The following is a 23,703-nucleotide window of genomic DNA, read 5'->3' on the forward strand; positions in this document are numbered from 1 at the left end:
CAGCTGGGGGTCACTAGCTGCAACCTCAGTACCATCCATGAGAGGTAAAAAGACATGCGCCCAGTAAATGTACTGTAGAAACAGGGAGAAGTCCACTGGTTAACACATGCTTTTTATAGCAATCACGATACCTGAAAAAGGGTTTAATTATGTATTTTATATAATCTCATAAGTATGGAAACTAAGGAGGATGAAAGAAACTTGCCTACATCTGCTACAGCCGGTCCTAAAAATACCTATAATGCAACAGCTACCAAATAACCACAGTACTGCAGACCTGTATGTAATGTTACTTTATATCAGTGCTGATCAGGTAGTGGCTTGTGGGCTATATAGGTCTTTTCAGGCTACTAACTGAAGCATGATGCAGAGAAGCAACAAGCGGTTCTAAGACTGAGGGGTCTATTTACTAAGCAGTGTCAGGAGACAGAGTGTAAAGTGATAAGGTGCCAGCCAGTCAGCTCCTAACTGTCATCTCACAGGCTGTGTTTGAAAAATGACAGTTGGGAGCTGATTGGCTAGCACCTTATCACTTTTCACTCTGTCTCCTAACACTGCTTAGTAAATAGACCCCTGAATCTGCTACTGCAGCCAAAGAGGTAGCCTTATTTTTAAACAGACAAACTGTGTAAGCTATACATTGTATACATAAAACTGAAGTTGCAGTAAATTGTAAATTCCTTTCAGGAATGACAGCCAATAAATTCAGATGTGTATGCCATACACTAAGAGCAGAGAGGACATATGTTCCCAAGAATCAAAGGCCTTTTTCTGTGTCATAGCATTCCTTCATATACATTCTCTTTTTCTATATAGTTACAATTTATGTGACTCGCAGTACCAAGCACCTACTCGTTCTGGATCATGTGAGTTTGTGTATGACCTTGAATAGCAGCAGATTTTCCAGATTTGAAGGCAGCACAGTGGCACAGTTGTTGGCATTGCTGTGGTGTAAAAATACTAGGGTTCATGAATTTGGCTCAGACCAGGGCACAAGCTATATAATCAGTTTCTATATTCTCACTGTTTCCATGAGAATACTCCACTGTATCCCTGCAGCACTGGAGTCTATTACCTTCAATACCAGCAACAGTGGAACACTTCCTAAAGGCCCCCATACAAGGGGCGATTTTTTCACACGATATGGCGGTTTTCAACTGATCGTAACGACCAACCGTGTAAAAAATTGCATTTTCTAGACAATTACGATGCGCGTCCCCGCAGTCGTGTATTGGCATTGTAGATCAGATGGTTTTGCAGAAGGATTTCGACAGATCAGTACGATATGACACATCTTAATACATCGGATCGTATGGTCGTTTGTACAATCGTACCTTTTCTAAACACAAAATCGTACAGAATGTCAAGGGAAGACTTTTCAAAGTAAGCGAGATCAGAACGGATACAAATCGCCCCGTGTATGGGCACCTTAAACCCCTGCAAATGGACACAGACATCTCAATTGCAAAACAGTCAAATTGGGACCGACCTGGCAACATTAGGATGCTAGGTGGTATGCTTATATGTACCATGAAAACAAAATGCACTTTTCAGTGTTAACAGCTCTGTTAAAATAAATATCTCCTCCCCAATTTATTAGCGAGCTCCCGAGCATAGACGGCTCCTTACACATCTTCAGGACATAAGGGGAGATGTGTCGAGCCTTGGAGAGAGAAGGTGGAGCAGCTGCCCAAAGAAACCAATCAGCTTCTAACAGTCAATTCAAAGACTGTGCTAGATAAAAAGACAGTTAGAAGCTGATCAGTTCCTTTGAAGAACTTCTCCACTTTATCTCTCGCTAAGGCTTGATATATCTCCCCTATAGTTTTTTAGGAAACAGAATGCAGTCATTTGCGTTACTGTGACATCACTGACCCTTCCTATATGTATGGATCGGCCAAACTATCACTGCCAGCTTGGTTAGTTAGGGAAGTGTCTCCATCCCAACACTAACATGATACAGAGAGACAGCCTGCGGACATACAGTATATGAATCATTTCTCGTATAATATTCAGCTCAGGAATACAGCCTTTTCTTTTAGGTCTACCCTCTAGAATAAACTTAGATAAAAGCAGCATAACAATTGGGCTAAGCGGCAGTTGAGGGAACAAGGAATTTTAGTGATTTATTTTTCAAGCTGGGTTTCTGCATGGAAATACATTTTAGCTGGTGTGGAAAGTGTCCTTCAGCTTGAGATCATTTGTAAGAGCCAACAGTTAAAAGAGAAATTGCTGAGTGAATGACCAAACTGAAACAAAAATCAGATCAGTCATCCAAAATGCCCTATCCAGTCTTGTAGCCGTGTCTTGTCGCTTTCATTGTATGGCTGGGATTAAGCCTATTGCAGAATAAAGTGACAAGTCAGTCAACTCGGTTTCCTTAATCTTATGAACTTGCTGTACGGAATACCTCGATCAGCATCAAAAGTTAGAAACACCTTACTGTGTCATCAATAAAATCTGAGCTGTAGACACTTTAATCTGCAATATGCAATGCATTTTCTACTGTTCATCTCCTATCCAACCTCAGTCATTTAGATATTACAGATAACCAGTCAATTGCATTAGGTTTCAGATCTTGTTTTAATTTATAAAGCACAAACATCACGCAGTACTGAACATTGAGGGAGACCATGGTACAAATATACAATAGAATGAAATAGCAGGTGAAGACTCCTAACTACTGTAGATGATTTTACAACCTAAGAAGGGCGGGGACCAATTCATACATAAGATCACAGAATAATTGTACTGGTTGGTAGAACAATTGTATGTGGCTACTGCAAGGTAGACGCATTCTCATGCACCAACATTTAAGCAGCCATTGGCATTAATATGTTCACCGCTGGAGTGGGGGAGACACCCCCAAATCCGATAATCTCAAAGTCCCGTAGTGCATTAGCCTAGTGTTGATGAGCTACTTCATGGCTCCTGTCCGACCTCAATGTGCCTGCTCTCTTATAACCGTAAGAAAAAATTGCAGGTGAACCGTGCATACACGAGAAAGTCTGGAGTCGGTGGCAGGACTGGTAACACATAGCACCATCCGCAGATGACAAGTGACAAAAAACTCAGCTGTTTGTCACTTATTAAGTACCCAATAACACTTCATGCAGTGTTCTTTACATAAGCCAAAGGGGGCGCAGCAGAAATCCGATTACTCCACGGTCAGCCTTTTATTACATTTTAGAGAAGCGGTAAGAACTCTTTTTCCAACAAACACACTGAAAAATAGACTATTACCACTTCACACATGGTTACAATGAGGAGAGACCGTGCAAGGTGGGAACATGGAAGATGAACAATCACTATAGAAGCATTAAGGGCCTGATTCAGATCTGAAAATAGAGTAAAGAAGGGTACACACTGACAGATATATTGGCTGATCAATTGATCGGCCAATATATCTGGTGCCCGTCGGCCAATGTGTACCAGCGATATGTCTGAATGACGTCGTTCACAGATATATCGCGTCGGCTATACTGCACAGCTGATGGACAGCTATATCTGCAGACATATCTATCCATCGGCAAGTGTATACAGGTGATCAGCTGATCGCCCCACACATGTAGCGGCAGCCGCAGGAAAGGGGGTGGAAGCACCCCCCCCGACCAGCGGGACCCGCGGCTGCCTGGAAGATGGTCGCTCAGTGTATATAAACGACCATCATCTACAGATATATCTGCAAGGTGTGTACCAACCTTAAGAGATCTCAAGTAACTGTGTACCTGGACAAACCATGCTGCACTGCAGGTGGGGCAGATTTAAAATGTGCAGAGAGAATTAGATTTGGGAGGAGCGTATTCCAAACAAATCTAAATTGCAGTGTAAAAATAAAGCTGGCCAGCATTTACCTTACATGCAAAAAACTATATGTATTTGCACCCCTTGCATTGCAACAGTTTGTCCAGATGCAGTGTTACTCGTCATTTCTTCTATTCCCATCTCTGAATCAGGTCTTAAGTCAGCTACTGAGAAACATAACTGGCCGTCACAATTTATCTCAACTGACCTGTGCCTGGAGAAGGTCTTGCACCAGAACAGACAATGGCATTGCACAGATCCCCTCCAAACAAAGATGACCTTGTCAATGTCAGGTATTAAGGAGTTATCTAGACACCATAGGTCTTCCCATTACAGTGCCACACCTCAGAAAAAACCACTACCCCCCTCAAACAAACAAAAATGTATTTTAGCTCAAAACAGACAGTCAGTTGGCTGCTAGATGCCTCTAGATAGGGACACAATACAGTAACACCGGAGGATTCCCCATTCTTTGTTGCACCACCTATATTATCGTCTCTAATACAAGGAGGAATAATCACACTATTAGGACAAAGGCCCTTTCAGTGATATAATTGCTGTTATAACAGGACATCCATACACAAAAAATATGAGATATGGTAAGAACTTACCTTTGTTATCTCTATTTCTACGAAGTCCATAGGGTTCCACAGGATACCTTGGGGGTATAGGTGTGACGTCAGTCATCGGGCACCATAGAGTTAAGCTTTCAGCCTCCCAGGATGCACTAGGGTCCCCCTCTTATACCCCGCCCCCGAGCCAAGGCACCTCAGTTAGTTACCAAGCCATAGGCCGGAGGAGGAGAAGGAAGAGAGAGAAAGAAGATCTGGATACACACAAGAATCACACTCTCACCAGAGGGAGACGGAAAAACCGGTGACCAGAGCAAAGCCCATTTGCAGCACAGGTGCGACAGGGCGGGAGTCCCTTTGGACTTCGTAGAAATAGAGATAACAAAGGTAAGTTCTTACCATATCTCATATTTTCTACTTCAGGGTCCATAGGGTATCCACAGGATACCTTGGGGATGTCCCAAAGCAGTATCCTTTAAGGGTGGGGACGCTCCTGTGCTGAAAGGAGAATCCGCCGCCCGAAGGAAGCATCCTGAGAGGCAAAGGTGTCAAACCTGTAATACCTCACGAAGGTATGGACAGAGGACCACGTAGCAGCCTTGCAGATCTGGACTGCAGAGGCACCACGTCGAGCTGCCCACGAAGGACCCACAGACCTAGTGGAATGAGCCTTCAAAGAAGGAGGAACCGGCAGACCTTCATGAAGATAAGCTTCAGAAATAGCCATACGGATCCAGGCTGCCAAAGTTTGCTTTGAAGCAGGCCAAACCTTTTTACGGAAGCCATAGAGGACAAACAAGGCGTCCGACTTCCTAAACGAAGAAGTGCGGTCAACATAAGTCCTTAAGGCCCGCACAACATCCAAAGTGGCCTCACCCACTGAAAGACCAGGTGAGTTAAAGCCCGGAACAACTATTTCCTCGTTAACATGAAACTGGGAAACAACTTTGGGAAGAAATTCAGGCCGAGTGCGGAGCACTGCCCTGTTCCCATGAAAAATCAAGAAAGGGGGTCTACAAGAGAGAGCCCCTAAATCAGAAACACGTCTGGCCGAAGCTATGGCCAGAAGGAAAACAGTCTTAGCTGTTAGCCATTTAAGATCCACTGAGCCCAGTGGTTCAAACGGCGGTCCCTGGAGAGCCCTCAGGACCACAGCCAAATCCCAAGGCGCCACAGGTGGAACAAAGGGCGGCTGAATGCGGAGAACACCTTGCATAAAGGTGCACACATCCGGGATTGTAGCAATCCTACGGTGAAACCAGACAGACAGGGCCGAAACCTGTACCTTCAAAGAAGCAAGGCGAAGCCCATGATCTAGTCCCGCTTGTAGGAAGGCAAGTATCCTAGACAGACGAAACTCCCACGGTGCATAACCTCTCGGTCAACACCATTGGAAGAACGTATGCCACACGCGATGGTATATCCTCGCGGACGACGGTTTCCGAGCTCGCAACATGGTACGCACCACAGAGCTGGAAAACCCCCTGGACCTCAACATGGCTGTCTCAACAGCCACGCCGTCAAAGACAGCCGAGCCAGGTCCGGGTGAAGACAAGGACCCTGCGACAGAAGGTCCGGTCGTAGCGGCAACCGCAGAGGACTGTCCACGGACAGACCCTGAAGGTCTGAGAACCAGTGCCGTCTGGGCCACGCCGGAGCTATCAACAGGAGTGTCCCTCCTTCCTGTTTGAATTTCCGGATTACCCGTGGAAGAAGGGAAACCGGAGGAAACAGGTATGCGAACCGGAACGTCCACTGGACGGACAGAGCATCCACCAGAGACGCCTCTTCGTCTCTTGTGCGAGACCAGTACACCGGCAACTTGTTGTTGTGCCGGGACGCCATGAGGTCGATCTCTGGAAGAGCCCACCTGTCCACCAGCAGTTGAAAAACGTCCGGGTGCAGAGACCATTCCCCCGGATGAATGTCCTGGCGACTTAGAAAGTCCGCCTCCCAATTTAGCACTCCCGGGATGAAGACCGCTGATATGGCCGGAAGATTGCGCTCCGCCCATACCAGGATCCGAGACACCTCTACGAGAGCCGCCTGACTTCGGGTTCCTCCTTGCCTGTTTATGTAGGCCACGGTGGTAGCGTTGTCCGACTGGACCTGCACCGGGCGACCCTGGAGAACCCGATGTGCCTGCTGGAGAGCATTGAAGACCGCACGGAGTTCCAAGATATTTATTGGAAGCTCCGCTTCTGTCGGCGTCCACCTGCCCTGGAACAAGTGTGGACCCGAAACTGCTCCCCAGCCCCGAAGACTGGTGTCCGTTGTCAACAGGACCCAATTTGGTACCCAGAACGGACGTCCCTTGCTGAGATGGGTCGTCTACACCATCCAGGCAAGGGACAGGCGAACCTCCGGGGTGAGCACTATCGTCTGGGACTTTAGAGACTGAGGCAGCCCGTTCCACTTGGACAGGATCAGGTGCTGCAGAGGTCTGGAGTGAAACTGGGCATATTCCACCATGTCGAACACCGACACCATGGAGCACAGTAACCTCATCGCCGAGTGTAGAGACACCCGGCGGCTGTGCAGACAACTGCGCACCTTCGACTGTAAAGCAGAGATCTTTTCCCCCGTCAAAGATTCTTTGCTGTCCCGAGTCCAATAAGGCTCCGAGGTGCAGAATCCGCCGAGACGGGATTAGAGTGGACTTCTGCCAGTTGATTAACCAGCCGTGCCGTTGCAGTAGCGCAATGGTCAGGTCCAAGTGGCGTAGAAGGAGCTCTGGAGATCCTGCCACTAATAACAGGTCGTCCAAGTACGGCAACATGCAGACTCCCTGCAGCCGCAGAGAAGCCTCCATGACCGTCATCACCTTGGTGAACACACGCGGTGCTGTCGCCAGGCCAAAAGGTAACGCCCGAAACTGAAAGTGGTCACTGCGGATTGCAAACCTGAGGAACTGTTGATGGCGCAAAAGAATAGGGACATGCAGGTAAGCGTCCTGTATGTCCAATGACACCATGTAGTCCCCAGGTTCCAGCGCCAGAATGATGGACCGTAGGGTCTCCATCCGAAACTTCGGCACCCGCAAAGACTTGTTGAGAGCTTTGAGGTTGAGAATCGGACAATACGACCCGTTGAGTTTCTGCACCAAAAAAGCTTTGAATAGAAACCCTGGCCCCTCTGGGAGAATGGAACAGGCACTATAACTCCAGCCTGGAGCATAGTGTGCAAGACCTTCCGCAGCTCCGTGGCCTTGTTCCGGTCTGATGGTAGACCCGTGGTGAAGAATCGAGCCGGGGGTCTGTGCCGGAAAGAGAGGGCGTACCCGTGGGAGACCACCTCGAGAACCCAAGTGTCCGTCGTGGTGACCGACCAACACCGGGCGAACTGCAGCAGGCGGCCTCCCACTTTGGGATCCCCCAACGGGAGGCCCGGACCGTCAGGCTGCAGGCTTGTCATCAGGCTTAGGGGCCGGACGTCTGGTACTCCATGCCTGCTTCCGGGGCTTGGCCGATTTCTTGGGACCAGCCTGTCGGGGAAAAGACTGGTTTGGGCCTGCCCTGGGCCCTATAAGACCGAAAGGACGATGGTCCTGAACCAGAAGGAACCGCGGCCGACGGGAGACATGCCGATTTGTCTGCCGCCAGCGTGGCCACAATCTTGTCCAGATCTGGACCAAAGAGAACTTCTCTGTTAAGTGGCCGAATCATGGAGATTACGAATCAACTCCGTTTGTTCAGCCGGACAGTCGGAATCAAAGGACGCCTCCAATGAATCCCCCAGTGCTCGATCGCTCTGGCAACCCAGCAAATGGCCATAGCCGGCCGCGCTGCCCCCCCCGCAAGGGAATAAGCGGACTTCAGGCAGATCTCCACCTTGCGGTCCGTAGCATCCTTAAGGGAGGACATGGATGGCATCGGCAATGTGGCACTACGGGCAAGACGTGTCACATGAGAATCCACCTGTGGAGGGGATTCCCACTTAGCAAAATAATTATCCGCGAACGAATAAGCCACTGCCAGGCGCCTCTGCGGCTGGTATCGCTTGCCAGGCTGTTTCCACGCCTCCTCTAAATGGTCCATTAACTGACCCGAAAGAGGAAAGACTGTGGCGTCACCCTTCACATCCTTAAAAAAGGCATACTTGGATTTAGCAGCTGGGGGAACTTCGTCCTCAATCACCAAGGCTGTGCGGACTGCCCGAATAAGTCCAGGAATATACACCTTGGACCTAGCGTCAGCGTACTTAGCATGGAGAGGTTCCTGATCGTAAGGATCCAGAATCTCCCCACCATCAGACGTCACTTCGTCATCCTCATAAGGAGCCGACAGAGACGCCACCGGCAGTTTATGTGGCCGCATCACAGCCTCCCCCTGCAACACATCCGACAAGTGCTGTACAGAACTCGGTAGGGAGTTAACCCACGCCGGCTCCTGAGAAACCGGGAGAGGGGAAATAGGGAGACTGCGGGGTACCACCAATTGTCTTGGGAAACCCTGCATGGGTGACGACACCACTGACTGCTGGGACAAACCCATCTGCGTAAACGCGGGCTGCGGATCTAACTGGCCCACTAAGGTTGTAAGCGCCTGAGCAAAACAAGCCCAGGGCGGCTCCTGTACCGGTGCTGTAACCGTAATAGGCCGCGCCATTGACAAACACTGCCGGCAGAGGCCCTCCGCTAAAGGTACTTTACACGTAGTACACTGTAGCCGGAGAGGAAAATCACTTTCAGACATGATGGTACTAAGTATGTGACCCCTCTCACCAATTGTATTTTAAAGAGGCGAGAGACCACCCTGCAGCACCGCACCGCAAGGGCTTAGCAGAAAGAACAGGGACAGTAATAAAGCTGACAGTCAGAATAGAAGATACAGGCAGCAGCGCTAGCACAGTCACATACAATGCAAAGAAAATCAATTCCTGCACTAACCAGCGCTGATCACTCAACTACGCAGACAGAGTCTGGTAGGACATAGCGCTGCATACACAGACCTGACCACAGCAGAGGAGAGGTATGCGTGGGAACCCAGACCACGATGCTTCCGTCCAGGCTTCCAGCAGCGTTCACCATGCGTTCTGGAAGATGGCCACCGAGGAGCAGAGAGGAGGCTGGCCTGGGGGAGGAGCGCTGCCACAGGGCCAGTCGGCAGAGTGCAGAGAGGGCTGTGTGCAGCGGGGGAGGCGCCGGCTGTGAGACAGGGAAGGCGCGCTCCCCTGGCATGCATTTAACTCCCGGGACGCCGCAGCGCTACCGCTCTGCTGCGGTCCGCTGTCCCAGGGGGGTAGTGGAAACGCAGGTTCTTACCTGGCTCCACGCTGCAGCCAGTCCCCAGGGAGCCCCCTGCCTGGGGACTCTGGACCATGTAACAGCGGGGACCCACCGTGGGACCCCGCTGCTTACCTTGCTGTCCCCATTGATTCCGGCCATGGTCCGGAACATCTGGGGTCACCGCTAACTGTGACCCCAGATGCTCACCAGCATCCCCGGATCGGTACCGGCGTTCTGGTACCGGCGGGGGTGTAGGGAAGACAGCATGGACGTCAGGACTGACTGTCCATGCTGTACATCCAGAAAACTTCAGGGGCTCTTCTTAGCCCCCACTCCAACAGGTGCACCCGACTCCGGCCGGGCACCAAACTAAACTGAGGTGCCTTGGCTCGGGGGCGGGGTATAGGAGGGGGACCCTAGTGCATCCTGGGAGGCTGAAAGCTTAACTCTATGGTGCCCGATGACTGACGTCACACCTATACCCCAAGGTATCCTGTGGATACCCTATGGACCCTGAAGTAGAAAAAGAGTTAGCTTTTAAATAGAAGACCAAAGTTTAAAGTGTCTTATATGCACAAAGATTCAGAAAGCACTCCATGACATAACACTCAATCATTTTACCAAAATACTCTATTGCCTTGTGATTATTTGCAGGGAGTTGGCTGTTGCTCCAATAACTTACTCCTCAGCATTCCTGTTTCTGATTGGAAGAGCAGTTTACTTCTAGTCATTTACATATGGTGGTTCCTCTTGTAGTAGAGAAAATATGGAAATTCCTGGTTACATGAGGGACACCGCGTGTATAAACAGTAAGGTACCGTATATACATGTGTGGCTTATACATCACAGCATGGTCAGGCTCGGGTATAAAACCAGTTTTAAAGTAGGATATAGTCAGGGTGCAGTAACAAATCGTCCAGAAACCATTTTCTAAAAAGGTGGTTAATGCTTGGTACAGCAACGTCACTGCCAGGTCAGCCCTCTATATGTTTCACCCCAATCCGCCCTGCCCACCCAGAATAAGCGGATGTCTGGTCACTGGAGTCAGTGCCCATGCAGTGGCGTGGGGCGGCAGACAGACTATAAGAGCCAGACAGCCTGTCAACAGGACGACGATTACAGAAGGTAACATGAGGGGGGCTCTGGGCTGGCATATAAGTAAATGAGGGGGAGGGGGACCCTGGGCTGGCATATAAGAAAACGAGGTTCGTGGCTCTCTGCTGTGAGAAATGTGTGTCCCTTCGTTCAGTCATTTTCTTAATATGGAACCCAAGAAACAAATAAAAAATAAATAAAGTTTGCACCTCGGCCCTCGATATGTACTTACAGTTAAAGACGAGCAATCTTCAGATTCAGACTTAGGATTTAGATTAACAGCTCATTGAGTTCTAGTCCTTCATTAAGACCCATGGATCTCAGGGCTTGCACTCAAGAGGTCTATTGGATCCACAGATAAAATACACTGAACCCCATTGGTCTTAATAAAAGACTAGAACTCATTGAGCTATCTAAATCCTCACTCAAATACTGCAAACACATTTTTTCAGTGTAATTGGATATTTGCATTGGCGCAAAGTTCCAGCATCAAAAAGTTCTGCTTATACTGTGCCCAGTCTACATTGTATTCGTAAAGCCCACATTCCATTACATAGGATTACTTCTTCCAATCTATTCTGCACTGTGGCAAAGGGATACTTTGAGGAAGACTGAAAAGGGTGAATTCCACACAGAACACTAAGGGCCCCCCTACATAGCGCTGCATGGGATCGAACATCGCATCACCAGATCTCATGTGCAGCATGTAAGATCTGGGAGGTGGCGATGTACGATCCCACGGGAGCGCGCACTGGCCGGTATCATGCCCAAACATGGTACAATATAGCATAGATATCGTACCTATCCGTCGGATCGGCTGCTACATCGCACCGTGTATGGTAGCCTTAAGACCCAAGTGCTGCCAGTTTATTGTGAGAAGTTTTGCAGCCAAATGCAGAACAATTAATCCATGAAACAAGTTTTTTTCTGTAATCATAAATGCATAACAGAACTCCTGATTAGAAGAAAACTTTTTATTTAAACACACAGAACCCATTCTCCCACGAAAATGACATGACCACCAATAAGCTTGGTGCACAATATCACATTACCACAGCTCTCACCTGGGCCGTCTGTCTGCTGCTCCGACACAGATGTGTTGATCCGGCACGCTTCTCCACTTTTTGGCCAAAACCACCATAGCGTCGGCATCCACCAAGCCAAAGCCGTAAAGATGGCTGACTGAAAAGAATAAGAGTCTGACAAATTCTGGTTTGCGACTCTGTAAATCACAGCCCTGGTGCTATCAAACTTTAGAGACAACAAAGGATAGGATTTCACAGCCCTGTGTGTGTGCGCGCTGCAGAAAGCTTGCATTATTATGAAATAAATTAAAAGTCACATAAGTAAAATGACTCCATGGCAAATTGTTTCCGGAAACACAGACAGGGCACCTGCAGCAGGAATGTGCAGAGTTTTTAGTAACTGAAGCTGAATGAGCTCTCTGACCTGTTATGTGGCCACACATTGAGCTCTTTGGATGGACTCATGTTTTATCAGCTGGAACTTGTGTAACATGAACACAGGTTCACAACTGAGATTCATGCTAAATATCCTCTTCAAAAGAAAAACTTTGGATCGAGTTTCAGCCAACTGGGTCACATAAAAGGAGTGCAATGAAAATAATGCTGAAATAATGCGAGACAGGGAGCCAAGCATTATATATGGGCCAAGCACAGAATGCAACCATATTTCATGCACGTAGTGACACCATCTACAGATCGATTTGTTTCTCTGACCTTTGCGTCCAGCTCCATTTGTCCTCCAGTCGGGGGCTCGGAGATGGACAGATCGGGAGGTCTTCACCAGCAGATGTTGTACATCTCTCCAAGTAAGCAATGGACTGCACAAGAAAGCCAAAATAAGTCCCCAACCAGGAGCTAGGAATTGGGAGTACTGCTGACTAACCACTTTCCGGAAAGTTATAATATAAGGGTTTGGAAATAGGAGGTTCCCATTCAAAGCCTAGAGTGAGAGAATGCCAATATGGCTTTTATAAGCTCTTTGTGTGATCTATTCCCCCTTTGATGCTGCTTAAACAATGGTGATAAATTCGGATCTTTAATCTCTATGTCTAATCAATCCTTTTGTCTAATCAATTATCCATGTTCAGTGTTCCAACACACAATTTATTCATGGCCTATTATACAATTAAAACGAGGCTTAATGATCCCTATGTTTGCCAGTTTAAATAAAATAATGAATACGTACCCTAAAATATAATTTAAGCCACTTTAATTGTCATTTAAGCCACAATATGCATATGGATATATGTAAGTTTCCATTAGAAAATAAATAGCTAAAATAACCTTTAACCTGGCCACGTTTGCACACTGAGTGCTTCTGCATATGGTACACTATGACTGTACAGTGAATGCAAAAAAACACCTGAAACAGAATACAGGCAATGGCCTCACAGCATACAAGACACTGCCTGCAACCACTGAGTCCCGTTTACTCAACCACCAGAAAATGCCTGATGAATACAGGCCTACACATTGCAACATGATTACCCAAAACAATCCAGAAGCTGACAACTTACTTCGCCTCCAGTGCCAAAGCAATAACACCAGCCACCATAGGAGCAGAGACTGACGTCCCGGTGTGGTCTTCTGTACACTTCTGTCTAAGATCCGTGGTGACCTACAAATTACAAATTGTTCCAATTCATCACATTTGTGCAGTAGGTAAAAAGCCAGTTTGATGCACATTTTTAACCTTATTTAAATATAATAGGTGGAAATGCAACAGAACTCGAGATTAATTTGGGGTGGGGTGGGGAATGTATTAGACTTCTTAAAGGTGACAAATGTAGAAGATGTCTATTCCAACCAATCAGCCTCTAGATAACATCAAGTACATTCGGATACCTAGAAGATGATTGGTTGCTATGTTCTCTTTACATGGATATCTCTCCCCTTATTTTCACTGAACTAGTGCAGATAACATTTGGCCAGTAATTTAAATTAAAGGGAGTTATTTTTTTAAAATATAAAATATATTATGAACATTGCTCAGGTGTCCCTTAAGGGGCACATCCACTAGCAGAGTGTGAAAAGACTGCACGATTATGACACCGTAATCGTGCAGTCGTTTCAGAGTCTGTGCTGTGCCTATACTGAATAGTCAGTCATTCAGTGTAGGCACCCTCCCTCATCCCTGAACATGAGCAATCTGTCGTTATCGGCAAATTGACCAGCATGTTCAGGCTATAATAGATGTCAAAAACGACCAGCGGGAGTACGCATCGCTGGTAGTTTACGACATTTTCATGGCCGATTTGTAAAACGATGAAACTATATAGTTATCGTTCAATCGCTCATTTTAATTGGGTAGTGGATACCCACCTTTACAGTTGGGACAGAAATTGTGGGCTAAACCAATATTCATTAATTAACTATAGTCACTTGATTTTATGCATTAGTTTTGTTCTAAAAGTTACTAATTGTCCCCTTCTGGTGTAAGATAATAGCTGTGTCTTCGGAGATTTTGGGTCAAACTGTCCCATCTGGCCTGGATTTCTGGTTACTGTCTCTCAAATCTGTCCCGATTTCTCAATATAAAAAAAAAAAAAAAAAAAAGCTTCTGCAGCATATTAATACTGCTGCAAGGGCAAAATCTTCACTTCTAACAACTCTCACTTTAGTAAATTTACCCCTTAGAGTCTATTTGATCTCCCCGCCCTCCCTATTCCTCCTCTTAACTTTCGCTTTATGGTCTCTTTCTTTATTCTCTCTTTATTTTTAGATATTGTTATACGGTCTATGTTTTGTCATTTCTTTATATGTCCACTTTCGTTATGTATTATTGCGCTTTTTCTATGCAGTTTGTTTTGTGTTGAATTTGTTATAAAAAAAATTGTCTGTACAAATAAAGAATTTATAAAAAAAAAAAAAAAAAAAATACTGTGCCTATTGGATTACAAAAACGGTATGACAAGTATTTAGCATACATTTGGAAACCTGGTTTTAACTCCAAGGACCACTATGAAGTTTTGAAAAACATTTTATTTTGAACCCTCCATATTGAATGGACATTTTTAGGTTTACAGCTCACTGAAGTTGGAGTGAGTAAAATGTGTTCCTATGTTCAGATTCCAACACACAAGTCATCATGCTATATAGTCACGAACCATAGAACCCAAAACTTTCTCATGGTTTAGAAATACTTGATTGTTAAGACCCTGGCAAAAAAAACCTGCTGTTCATATTTCAGCCAACTATTGTTTTTTTTTATTGAACACTGATAATTCTCTCTCATGAACAGGTTATTTTCGGTCCTTATTCAAGATTTTAAGTGGTCTCCAAAGTCACTAAGTGCCAACCGCTGATTTGTTAGTTTTTTGCCTCCACCTCTCCTCAATCCTGCTGTACCACACAACCCTAAGCTACACAGAAATGCCATTCATCAATGGCTGCTATATTATTGTCAGCTAATAATGCTTTTGCTTTACAATATACTGTAAGCAAGTCAGGAACTTTTACTAATTGGGAGAAGGCTTTTAATCTATTGATATCCAAACTTCTATTACTGTATCTTTATTCTCCCCCTTAGCAGATGTTAACCCACTGCCATGCAGCAGTACCTGGTCAATGCCAGCATTACATTTATCAGTAGCCTGCAGGCAGAGTACTACAAATCCCAAAATGCCATGCCTCTCCTGCCTGCGACTGCACGGTCTATATAAATGCTGGCAGGATTTTCAATAGAGAAGACCTATGTCTGCTCAGTTGAAATGGAGAGGGAGAGACTAGGTGCTGTATTGATGGCTGTCCCTTCAAGACCGTGGTAAAGGATGGGGGAAGATTGACACTATGCTAGAATCATAACCTACATGTTTAGGAGGATTGCTTTAAAACAGTAGTGGAAAAGGAAGACCAAAGGCCATGCTGTATAGCGCGAAAATTCGTCAGCCAAGGCTACAAGAAAACCCCAAGATATAGTTAACAAAAGGTTCCACTTAACTAAGCAAGAAAGTGCACTATTCTAAATATACCCTGATTTATGCTTCATTGAATCTATTGTATAATGCTCCTGAGTGGATTTGGTGCAGATAAGCAAGACTCCCAACAGTGCTTCTCACATCCAGTCTTCAGGACACACAGTGCATGTTTTCCAGGTCTCCTCACAGAATATAAGTGAAATAATTAGAACCACCTGTAGCTCTTTTAAAAATGGAAAACATGCACTGTTCTTGTGTCCCAAGGACTGGATTTGAGAAACACTGTCATAAGACATAGAAGTTTTAATCACTATCCTAACAATCCATCTATTTGTGGATGAGGTAGGGTCTATGACTTTTTTGTTCTAACAGATTGTCTGATTGTCTTATATCAACTTTGTTCTCCATGCCATATTTAATTAGGACCTTACAGTGAACCTATATCCACAGCCTTAAGTACTTCAAAATCCAGAAACACGCATTCAGGCATACAGGAACCAAAACTTCAATGGTCGTGGCTAGCTCTGTGTCATTTTTAGCGTTGGCTAAAGTCACTTTAACACATTGTCTCATCTCTGGCTCAGGGTTTATTTCTGCAAAATCTAAACTCACATTTTTGTGGCAAATCTGCCGTTCCAATGGCCAAGACCTGCTCGGTGTTTTGGGACACTAAGCTTGTGGACTTGTAGGAGTCCGGGCAACTGTGTTGCTCAACTGTATTGTGACTTCACGATGCCACAGGTATTCTGAGTCACAACACCATGTAGGTTCACTGACAGAGCCAAGAGCAGGGGGCTCGGAACAAAAGGCAAGGCTGAGGTCAGTTCCAGAGTACCTTCACCAGCATCAGAGGGCCCCTCAAAGTTTAAAATTTGTGACTAGCTGAGCCAGGCAGCATCCCACTCCCTCAACCAAAACCCCTGGTAAGTGCCAACCTGGTCATGCAGTAGTTACGGCCCTGCTTCCAACCCCAGCATTTTTGTAGAACTTTTATATTTATAAAGTGCCTCAGGCCTCAGTGACATCACTAATTACAAGTGAATTTTTATTGTCCATTCTCAAGATTGTTAATTACACGAAACAGCTGCCTCCACTGTGTGTAGCAAACAGCCGCACTAAGATATAGGCAAGCTTTAGCACTATAGAAACACTATATGGAAACAAATAAACTGCTAACTGAATTATCCATGAGGCTTTATAAGCAGCAGCCATTACCCATCTGTGGTTAATAAGTGTACTAACGGCTGCACCTGTTTATGTGGCAACGCAAAATGCGACCTGCACAGTTCTACATCTTTCATTCATTAAGTGGCAGCCCTAAGTATGTTTCTGAAGTTGAAGCCTCGTAGTCCATGAAATTTGGACATCAGAGAGATACATATATTTAGCATATTTCAAAGGAGTTTACAAAATACTGCGCTCGTTCCATTAAAGATTTATAAGTCTGTTCAGGTTATTTTGGAGCTCACGCTGAGCTTTTTCTCTCAGGGAGAAGTTGTGCCTTATAATATATACAGGATCAGGTTGCATATTAAGTACTCAATTACAGCAAAATCCTTCAACTATTTGCTACTCCACCTTCCCTCAAAAACTATTAAACTCTGATCGCCTGCAACACTGAGAAAATAAACCTCATATGGGTGGATGCTTTCTAGTCCTTAATACGTTATATGGAGCACATTTAAAGGGTAGACAGTTCGATAATTTATCTTACATCATAAATACATGCCGTGCAGAACTAAGGCCTGAGCCTAAAATACCAGGCACATTAATTATCACTTTCCACAGCCTTCTAGCCAATTAGTGCAGCACAGTGTGGAGGAGCTGTCCTTTAATATTTAAATGCAAATATCTGGCACAGGGATTCACAGTACAGAAATCGTGAAAAGGTAATTGGATGTGGGTCTGGCTACAAGCGTATGGGAAAGATCGATGGAGAATAATTTCAGGTCATTGAGCGGTAAAAATTAGAGAAGAATATTCTCCACTTGTTTAATGTCACCACCTGTTATCTCATGCCTCATCACAGCAAGGTGCAGGAAACGTACCTCCGAGTGCTCCTCATTAAATGGGAACTGTAAGTGCTTTATCAATGGCTCTGTAACCCCATATGTACTTTTTGTTTCATGACAATATACAGGTAATGGATCCATAAAAAGTTGGCACTAATCAGGGAATGGACGGCAACTCAAGAAGAGCAAGAATACTCATATCCGGGGGCACGCTTTAGAAAAATGATTGAAAAATATTAAAACTTATTACTATATAAAAATGGACTGTAAACGACCACTTTGTTAGACATGCATACGAGGGCTGATTGAAAAGTAATGAGTGATTTTTTTTTTTAAATTCAGAATCAGACGACTCCACGGGATCTGAATATTTTGCTTTTTCAAAGTAGCGTCCTTCATACTCAATACATTTTTTGCAGCGTTTCAACAATTCAACTGTTAGTGTTGCAGCTGTGGCATTTTTCACTTCATCATCTGTTGTGAACTTCTTTCCGTGCAGTTGTTTTTTCAGGGTTGGGAATGCCCGGATATCACAGGTCACTAAGTCCGGGCTATATGGAGGGTGTTCCAGCGCTGTCCCATTAATTTCAGTCAGTGCTGCCAATGCAATAGCAGCAACATGTGGTTGGGCATGATCTTGATGCAAAAAACACTTTCTCCAGCAAATGTGGTCTTTTCTTCCTCATGGCTCCACGCGAAAGGGTTTTCAGGACGTTTGCATAGTAGTCACCATTGTGTGTCCACGAGGAACCAAGTGCAGTAGGATCATACTGTGCACATCAAAGAACAGCAGAAGCATGACTTTACAGGCAGAAGGAATCACACAGAAGTGATCTGCTCTTCTGTGAGATTTCTGGGTACCCACCTGTCACATACACAATGCATTTTCAGTTCCTTTTTTATAATATGCTGAATCCGTTCGAAGCATAAAGTTAACCTTTTGTCACCTCTGCAGCTTTGGCAATGTTGACATCTGTAACCGTGGCGGATGGTCTCCCAGAACGCGCTGTGTCAGTCACTCAAGTATTACCCTCTTTGAAGTGCTTCCACCCACCACCGAAGTACTGCAGCATGGCTAATTGTTTCTCCACCATATGCTTGCCATAACATTTCATGAGTTTAATTTCGCATTTTCAAAGTTTAACACAAAATTCAAATCACACATCTCTGACGTAATCTCAGACACGTCTTCATCATCTCCAATAACGGACTGTACTGTACGAAGATCTCTCACTCGCTGTGAACAAACAAAGAAAACTACAACAGTCCAACTGCAGTATCAGACACATCGATGTATGAGATTCACAATAACCAGCATAGCGTTACCATGTCTACCTATGGGACAGAAAAACCGAGCCAGTCTCATTACTTTGAAATCAGCCCTTGTAAAATTAACATAACATACAAAGGGGTTAGGTGGGTTTAAACAAATATCGTTATAATCTGATTGCAGCGGGTAAGTTCAGATGACCAATGGAAGATTGAGGTCTTGCAAACAAGCAAGCTTTTTATTCCACAGTTGAAAAGGCAGAGTCAGTGTAATGGCTTCTTACATTAGGCAAACAGTTCAGGAATAACAAATCAGCTTTCATGAGACAGCAGTTTAAACGAGCAGAGTATTCACAGCAGTCATGGTTCAGATTGTCCAGCATAGATCGCTGCTGAATGTGCAACCTCTCTCATTTCCACAGACTATCTAAACTTACCAGGTTTTTATCTTAGCTGGTCTTAATTGAGGTAAGGGTGTGGGATCCTCCCTGGCTACAGGGAGGTTAACACTTTCCTCAGAATGTGGGGAGAGACTCACTCTGTCACACTGAGACCCACAATTAAGGTGCCGCCTCTCAACCTGCAACACGACCCCCCTGTTAAACGTAATGCAGTGAAGACGCCTTGAACCACCGACCATGCGGCCGGAGGTATATCATACTGGTTCCCTGTTAAACATACACACGATATGGTATACAAATGGGTCAGGCGGGTCTAGGCAAATATTCTTGTTTCACCAAAAACACCATTAATATGCAATCTCCTCACCTGCACATGTATTCATATTAAATATATATAATTTGGCAGTAGGCATAAATAATATTGTATCAACACTTCGATCATAACATCAGCCGTGTGTGTGTGTACGTACGTACGTACCGCAGATGTATATGTTTTAAATCAAATAGCATGTGAGGAAAACATCTGTGCCGATAGGTGGTAAGCATCTACTGTCCCTCGGGTGTCTCCCTCCACCCAAGTCAAATGAATATCGTAGGGCAGTGGTTCCCAAACTGTTTTGAATCGCGGTGCCCTAGAGTATCAGCATTTTTTCCACAGCACCCCTAAGCCAAAAGTTTGTTATTGAGAAGAAAAATTAAGTAAATTGTGTTTAACTGTCATCCTCAGGGTCAGTTATGTGGTGGTGGACAGGTTTGGACATCTGTTTGTCCACATATTTACATTACATTGACCATAAATAATTTGATTTGGTGCTAGACCACCAACCTGAGGCACCCCTGCAAGTGTCCCAAGGCACCCCAGGGTGCCACGGCGCACAGTTTGGGAACCACTGTCATAGGGACAGTCTGCATCTGCTGTCATTCAGGGTGCTAATTTACCTAATGGAAGATTTGCCCTATTTCCAATGCTGATGAGTACAGTAAAATTGAAGAAAGAATAAGGTAGGTACCTGTACTGTATATGTAGGCCGGTCACACAGGCTTGCCATTGGTCAGAAATTGCTGCAGATACAGGGAGATTTTCTAACAACCGGAACAGACTCTGAACAAGCCAGTTGCATCAGACGCATTAGGGGACCTGATGGTGTGCACCCAGGGTTCCCTTTGATACTAATAAAACTGGCCGTGCGACCGCTGTACATAAACAGTACAGGTACCTACCCTGGCTGACAGCAGAATTTAAAAGGGGGGTCGTGTTGCAAGTTGAGAGGCAGCACAATAATTGTCTGTAAATCAGATTGTAACAATATTTGTTTAAACTCGCCTGACCCATTTGTATGTTATATGTATGTCTAAAAGTGGCCGTTTAGAGTCCTTGTATTTATATAGTTATAACAAAATGTTAAGAAAAAGTATAAAACTTAAGAGTGCCCCAGCGAATGAGTATTCTCTCTCTTCTTGAGCGGTGTCATATATATATATATATATATATATATATATATATATATATATATATATATATATATATATATATATATATATATATATGTATGTATGTATATATATATATATATATACATATATATATATATATATATATATACACATACATACACACATATATATACACACATATACACACACACAGTATTTATTATTATATATATATATATGTATATATATATATATATATTATTTTTTTTTTTTATTCTTCTTTCTAGGAGTGCAGTGTTCAGTGCCATTGCAATCAATGTTTCTTTTCTGAAAAATTCTAACTTTTCCCTTGTTCTTGGTTGTTATTTAAAAAAGGCGTTACTATACTGGTTCTTTGATATTGAAATGATGGTATGTGCCCCAGTGCGATGACTATTCGTTTGTACTAATCAGGGAATGAACAGAGGGTGGAAACATGGGTGGAAGAATCTTCCACCAACTATTCCAATTCAAAACAAGTAGTTGGTCTGCGAAAAGCAGGTACCGGCGCAATCTCAGTAATTTAACAGTTAGATTTAAAGTCACAATAATTTAAAAGGCTATAGCAACCTGGTTTTGCCTTTTAAATGATTGTTGCTTTAATTCTATCAGATAAATTGGCAAAAGTGTGCTGGCGCCTGCAATTCACAAGATATTACATTTGCGCCTTCGTGTTCTAAAATAAACTGGTTCTTCGATATACGGTCATTTGAAATTGGGGAAGGGAGAAGACAAGTGGCATCTGTACAATTACACACTGTTGTTGCAGATTTCTCGACTACACATTCATGCTGCAATTCTCCCACTTCACCACATACCAAAGACTTCATATTGGACGGCGATTTAAGTCTGAAGGCCATAGGAATACTTTCGGTAATATTCATGGTACCACCTTGAGATGACATGTGCTTGGTAACATGGTGGAGTAGCCTGATGGAATTAGCCATTAGAAAACAAGGCGACAAAAAAAATATGTACATTGGCAGCAGCAATACTTACGTAGGCTGTGGTATTTAAACAATCAGTTGGTATTATGGGGCCTGATGCGTCCCAAGAAACATTCTCCTTACCACTATGCCAACAGCACTAAACTGAATGACTAACCCAAGGCTGGATAATGTCACATTTACGCCAAACTCCGACCCTACCATCTACATGTCACAACAGAAATCAAGATGCCAGACTGGGCAATGTCTTTCCAATCTTTCCTGTTGAAAGGAGTTGTGAAAATCCCAGGAGATCAGCAGCTTCCGAGATACACAAACCACCTACAGCCATGGCCAAAAGTTTTGAGAATGACACAAGTATTGGTTGTCACAAAGTTTGCTGCTTCAGTGTTTTTAGACTTTTTTGTCAGATGTTACTATGGTATACTGAAGTAAAATTACAGGCATTTCATACGTGTCAAAGGCTTTTATTGACAATTACATTAAGTTTATGCAGTATTTGCAATTTTGACCCTTCTGTTTCAAGACCTCTGCAATTCACCCGGGCATGCTGTCAATCAACTTCTGGGCCACATACTGACTGATGGCCGCTCATTCTTGCCTAATTAATGCTTGGAGTTTGTCAGAATTTGTGGGTTTTTGTTTGTACATCCACTTCTGGAGGATTGACCACAAGTTCTCAATGGGATTAAGGTCTGGGGAGTTTCCTGGCCATGGACCCAAAATTTCGATGTTTTGTTACCCGAGCCACTTAGTTATCACTTTTGCTTTTTTTGTCAAGCTTCTCCATCATGCTGGAAAAGGCATTGTTCATCACCAAACTGTTCTTGGATGGTTGGGAGACGTTGCTCTTGGAGGATGTTTTGGTACCATTCTTTATTCATGGCTGTGTTCTTAGGCAAAATTGTGAGTGATCCCACTCCCTTGGCTGAGAAGCAACCCCACACATGAATGGCCTCAGGATGCTTTACTGTTGGCATGACACAAGACAGACTTTTGGAGGATGGCCTGGTGTTAAGAATGGCAGCAAAGAAGCCACTTCTCTCCAGGAAATACATCAGGGACAGACCGATATTCTGCAAAAGGTACAGGGATTGCATTGCTGAGGACTGGGGGGGTAAAGTAATTTTCTCTGATGAATCCCCTTTCAGATTGTTTGGGGCATCTGGAAAAACGCTTGTCCGGAGAAGGAAAGGTGAGCGATACCATCAGTCCTGTGTCATGAAAATAGTAAAGTATCCTGAGACCATTCATTTGTGGGGTTGCTTCTCAGCCAAGGGAATGGGATCACTCACAATTTTGCCTAAGAACACAGCCATGAATAAAGAATGGTACCAAAACATCCTCCAAGAGCAACGTCTTCCAACCATCAAAGATCAGCTTGGTGACAAACAATGCCTTTTCCTGCATGATGGAGCACCTTGCCATAAGGGAAATGTGATAACTAAGTGGCTCGAGGAACAAAACATCAAAATTTTGGGTCCATGGCCAGGAAACTCCCTAGACCTTAATCCCATTCAGAACTTGTGGTCAATCCTCAAGAGGCGGGTGGACAAACAAAAAAAAACAACACAAATTCTGACAAACTCCAAGCATTGATTAGGCAAGAATGGGCGGTCATCAGTCAGTATGTGGCCCAGAAGTTGATTGTCAGCATGCCAGAGGTCTTGAAACAGAAGGGTCAAAATTGCAAATATTGACTCTCTGCATAAACTTAATGTAATTGCCAATAAAAGCCTTTGACACGTATGAAATGCTTGTCGTTTTACTTCAGTATACCATAGTAACATCTTCCACAAGGTCTAAAAATACTGAAGCAGCAAACTTTGTGAAAACCAATACTTGGGTCAGTCTCAAAACTTTTGGCCATGGCTGTAGTCTGATGCCAATAATCATTCCATGGTCATAGTTACTTAGTTGAGAATTCATCGCCATTCTGGTGTTTGGTCAGATCAAAAACA

At 44.5% G+C, this 23,703-nt stretch overlaps 1 protein-coding gene across 1 annotated transcript in view; it reads right to left on the bottom strand.

Annotated features, from left to right (window-relative positions):
- The window catches only part of PCSK6 (proprotein convertase subtilisin/kexin type 6), a 205,087-nt gene that overhangs the window by 56,120 nt on the left and 125,264 nt on the right, over positions 1–23,703 (bottom strand). Inside the window, exons 9-11 of the mRNA XM_088452719.1 lie at positions 13,241–13,341; positions 12,438–12,541; positions 11,763–11,880 (exon numbers count right to left, since the gene is read on the bottom strand). Of these exons, the coding sequence (XP_088308845.1) occupies positions 11,763–11,880; positions 12,438–12,541; positions 13,241–13,341 (323 nt within the window). The remainder of the gene's footprint in view (positions 1–11,762; positions 11,881–12,437; positions 12,542–13,240; positions 13,342–23,703) is intronic.

This window comes from Taudactylus pleione, unplaced genomic scaffold (assembly GCF_031769625.1).
Source record: "Taudactylus pleione unplaced genomic scaffold, aTauple2 ptg000556l, whole genome shotgun sequence".
NCBI lineage: Eukaryota > Metazoa > Chordata > Amphibia > Anura > Myobatrachidae > Taudactylus > Taudactylus pleione.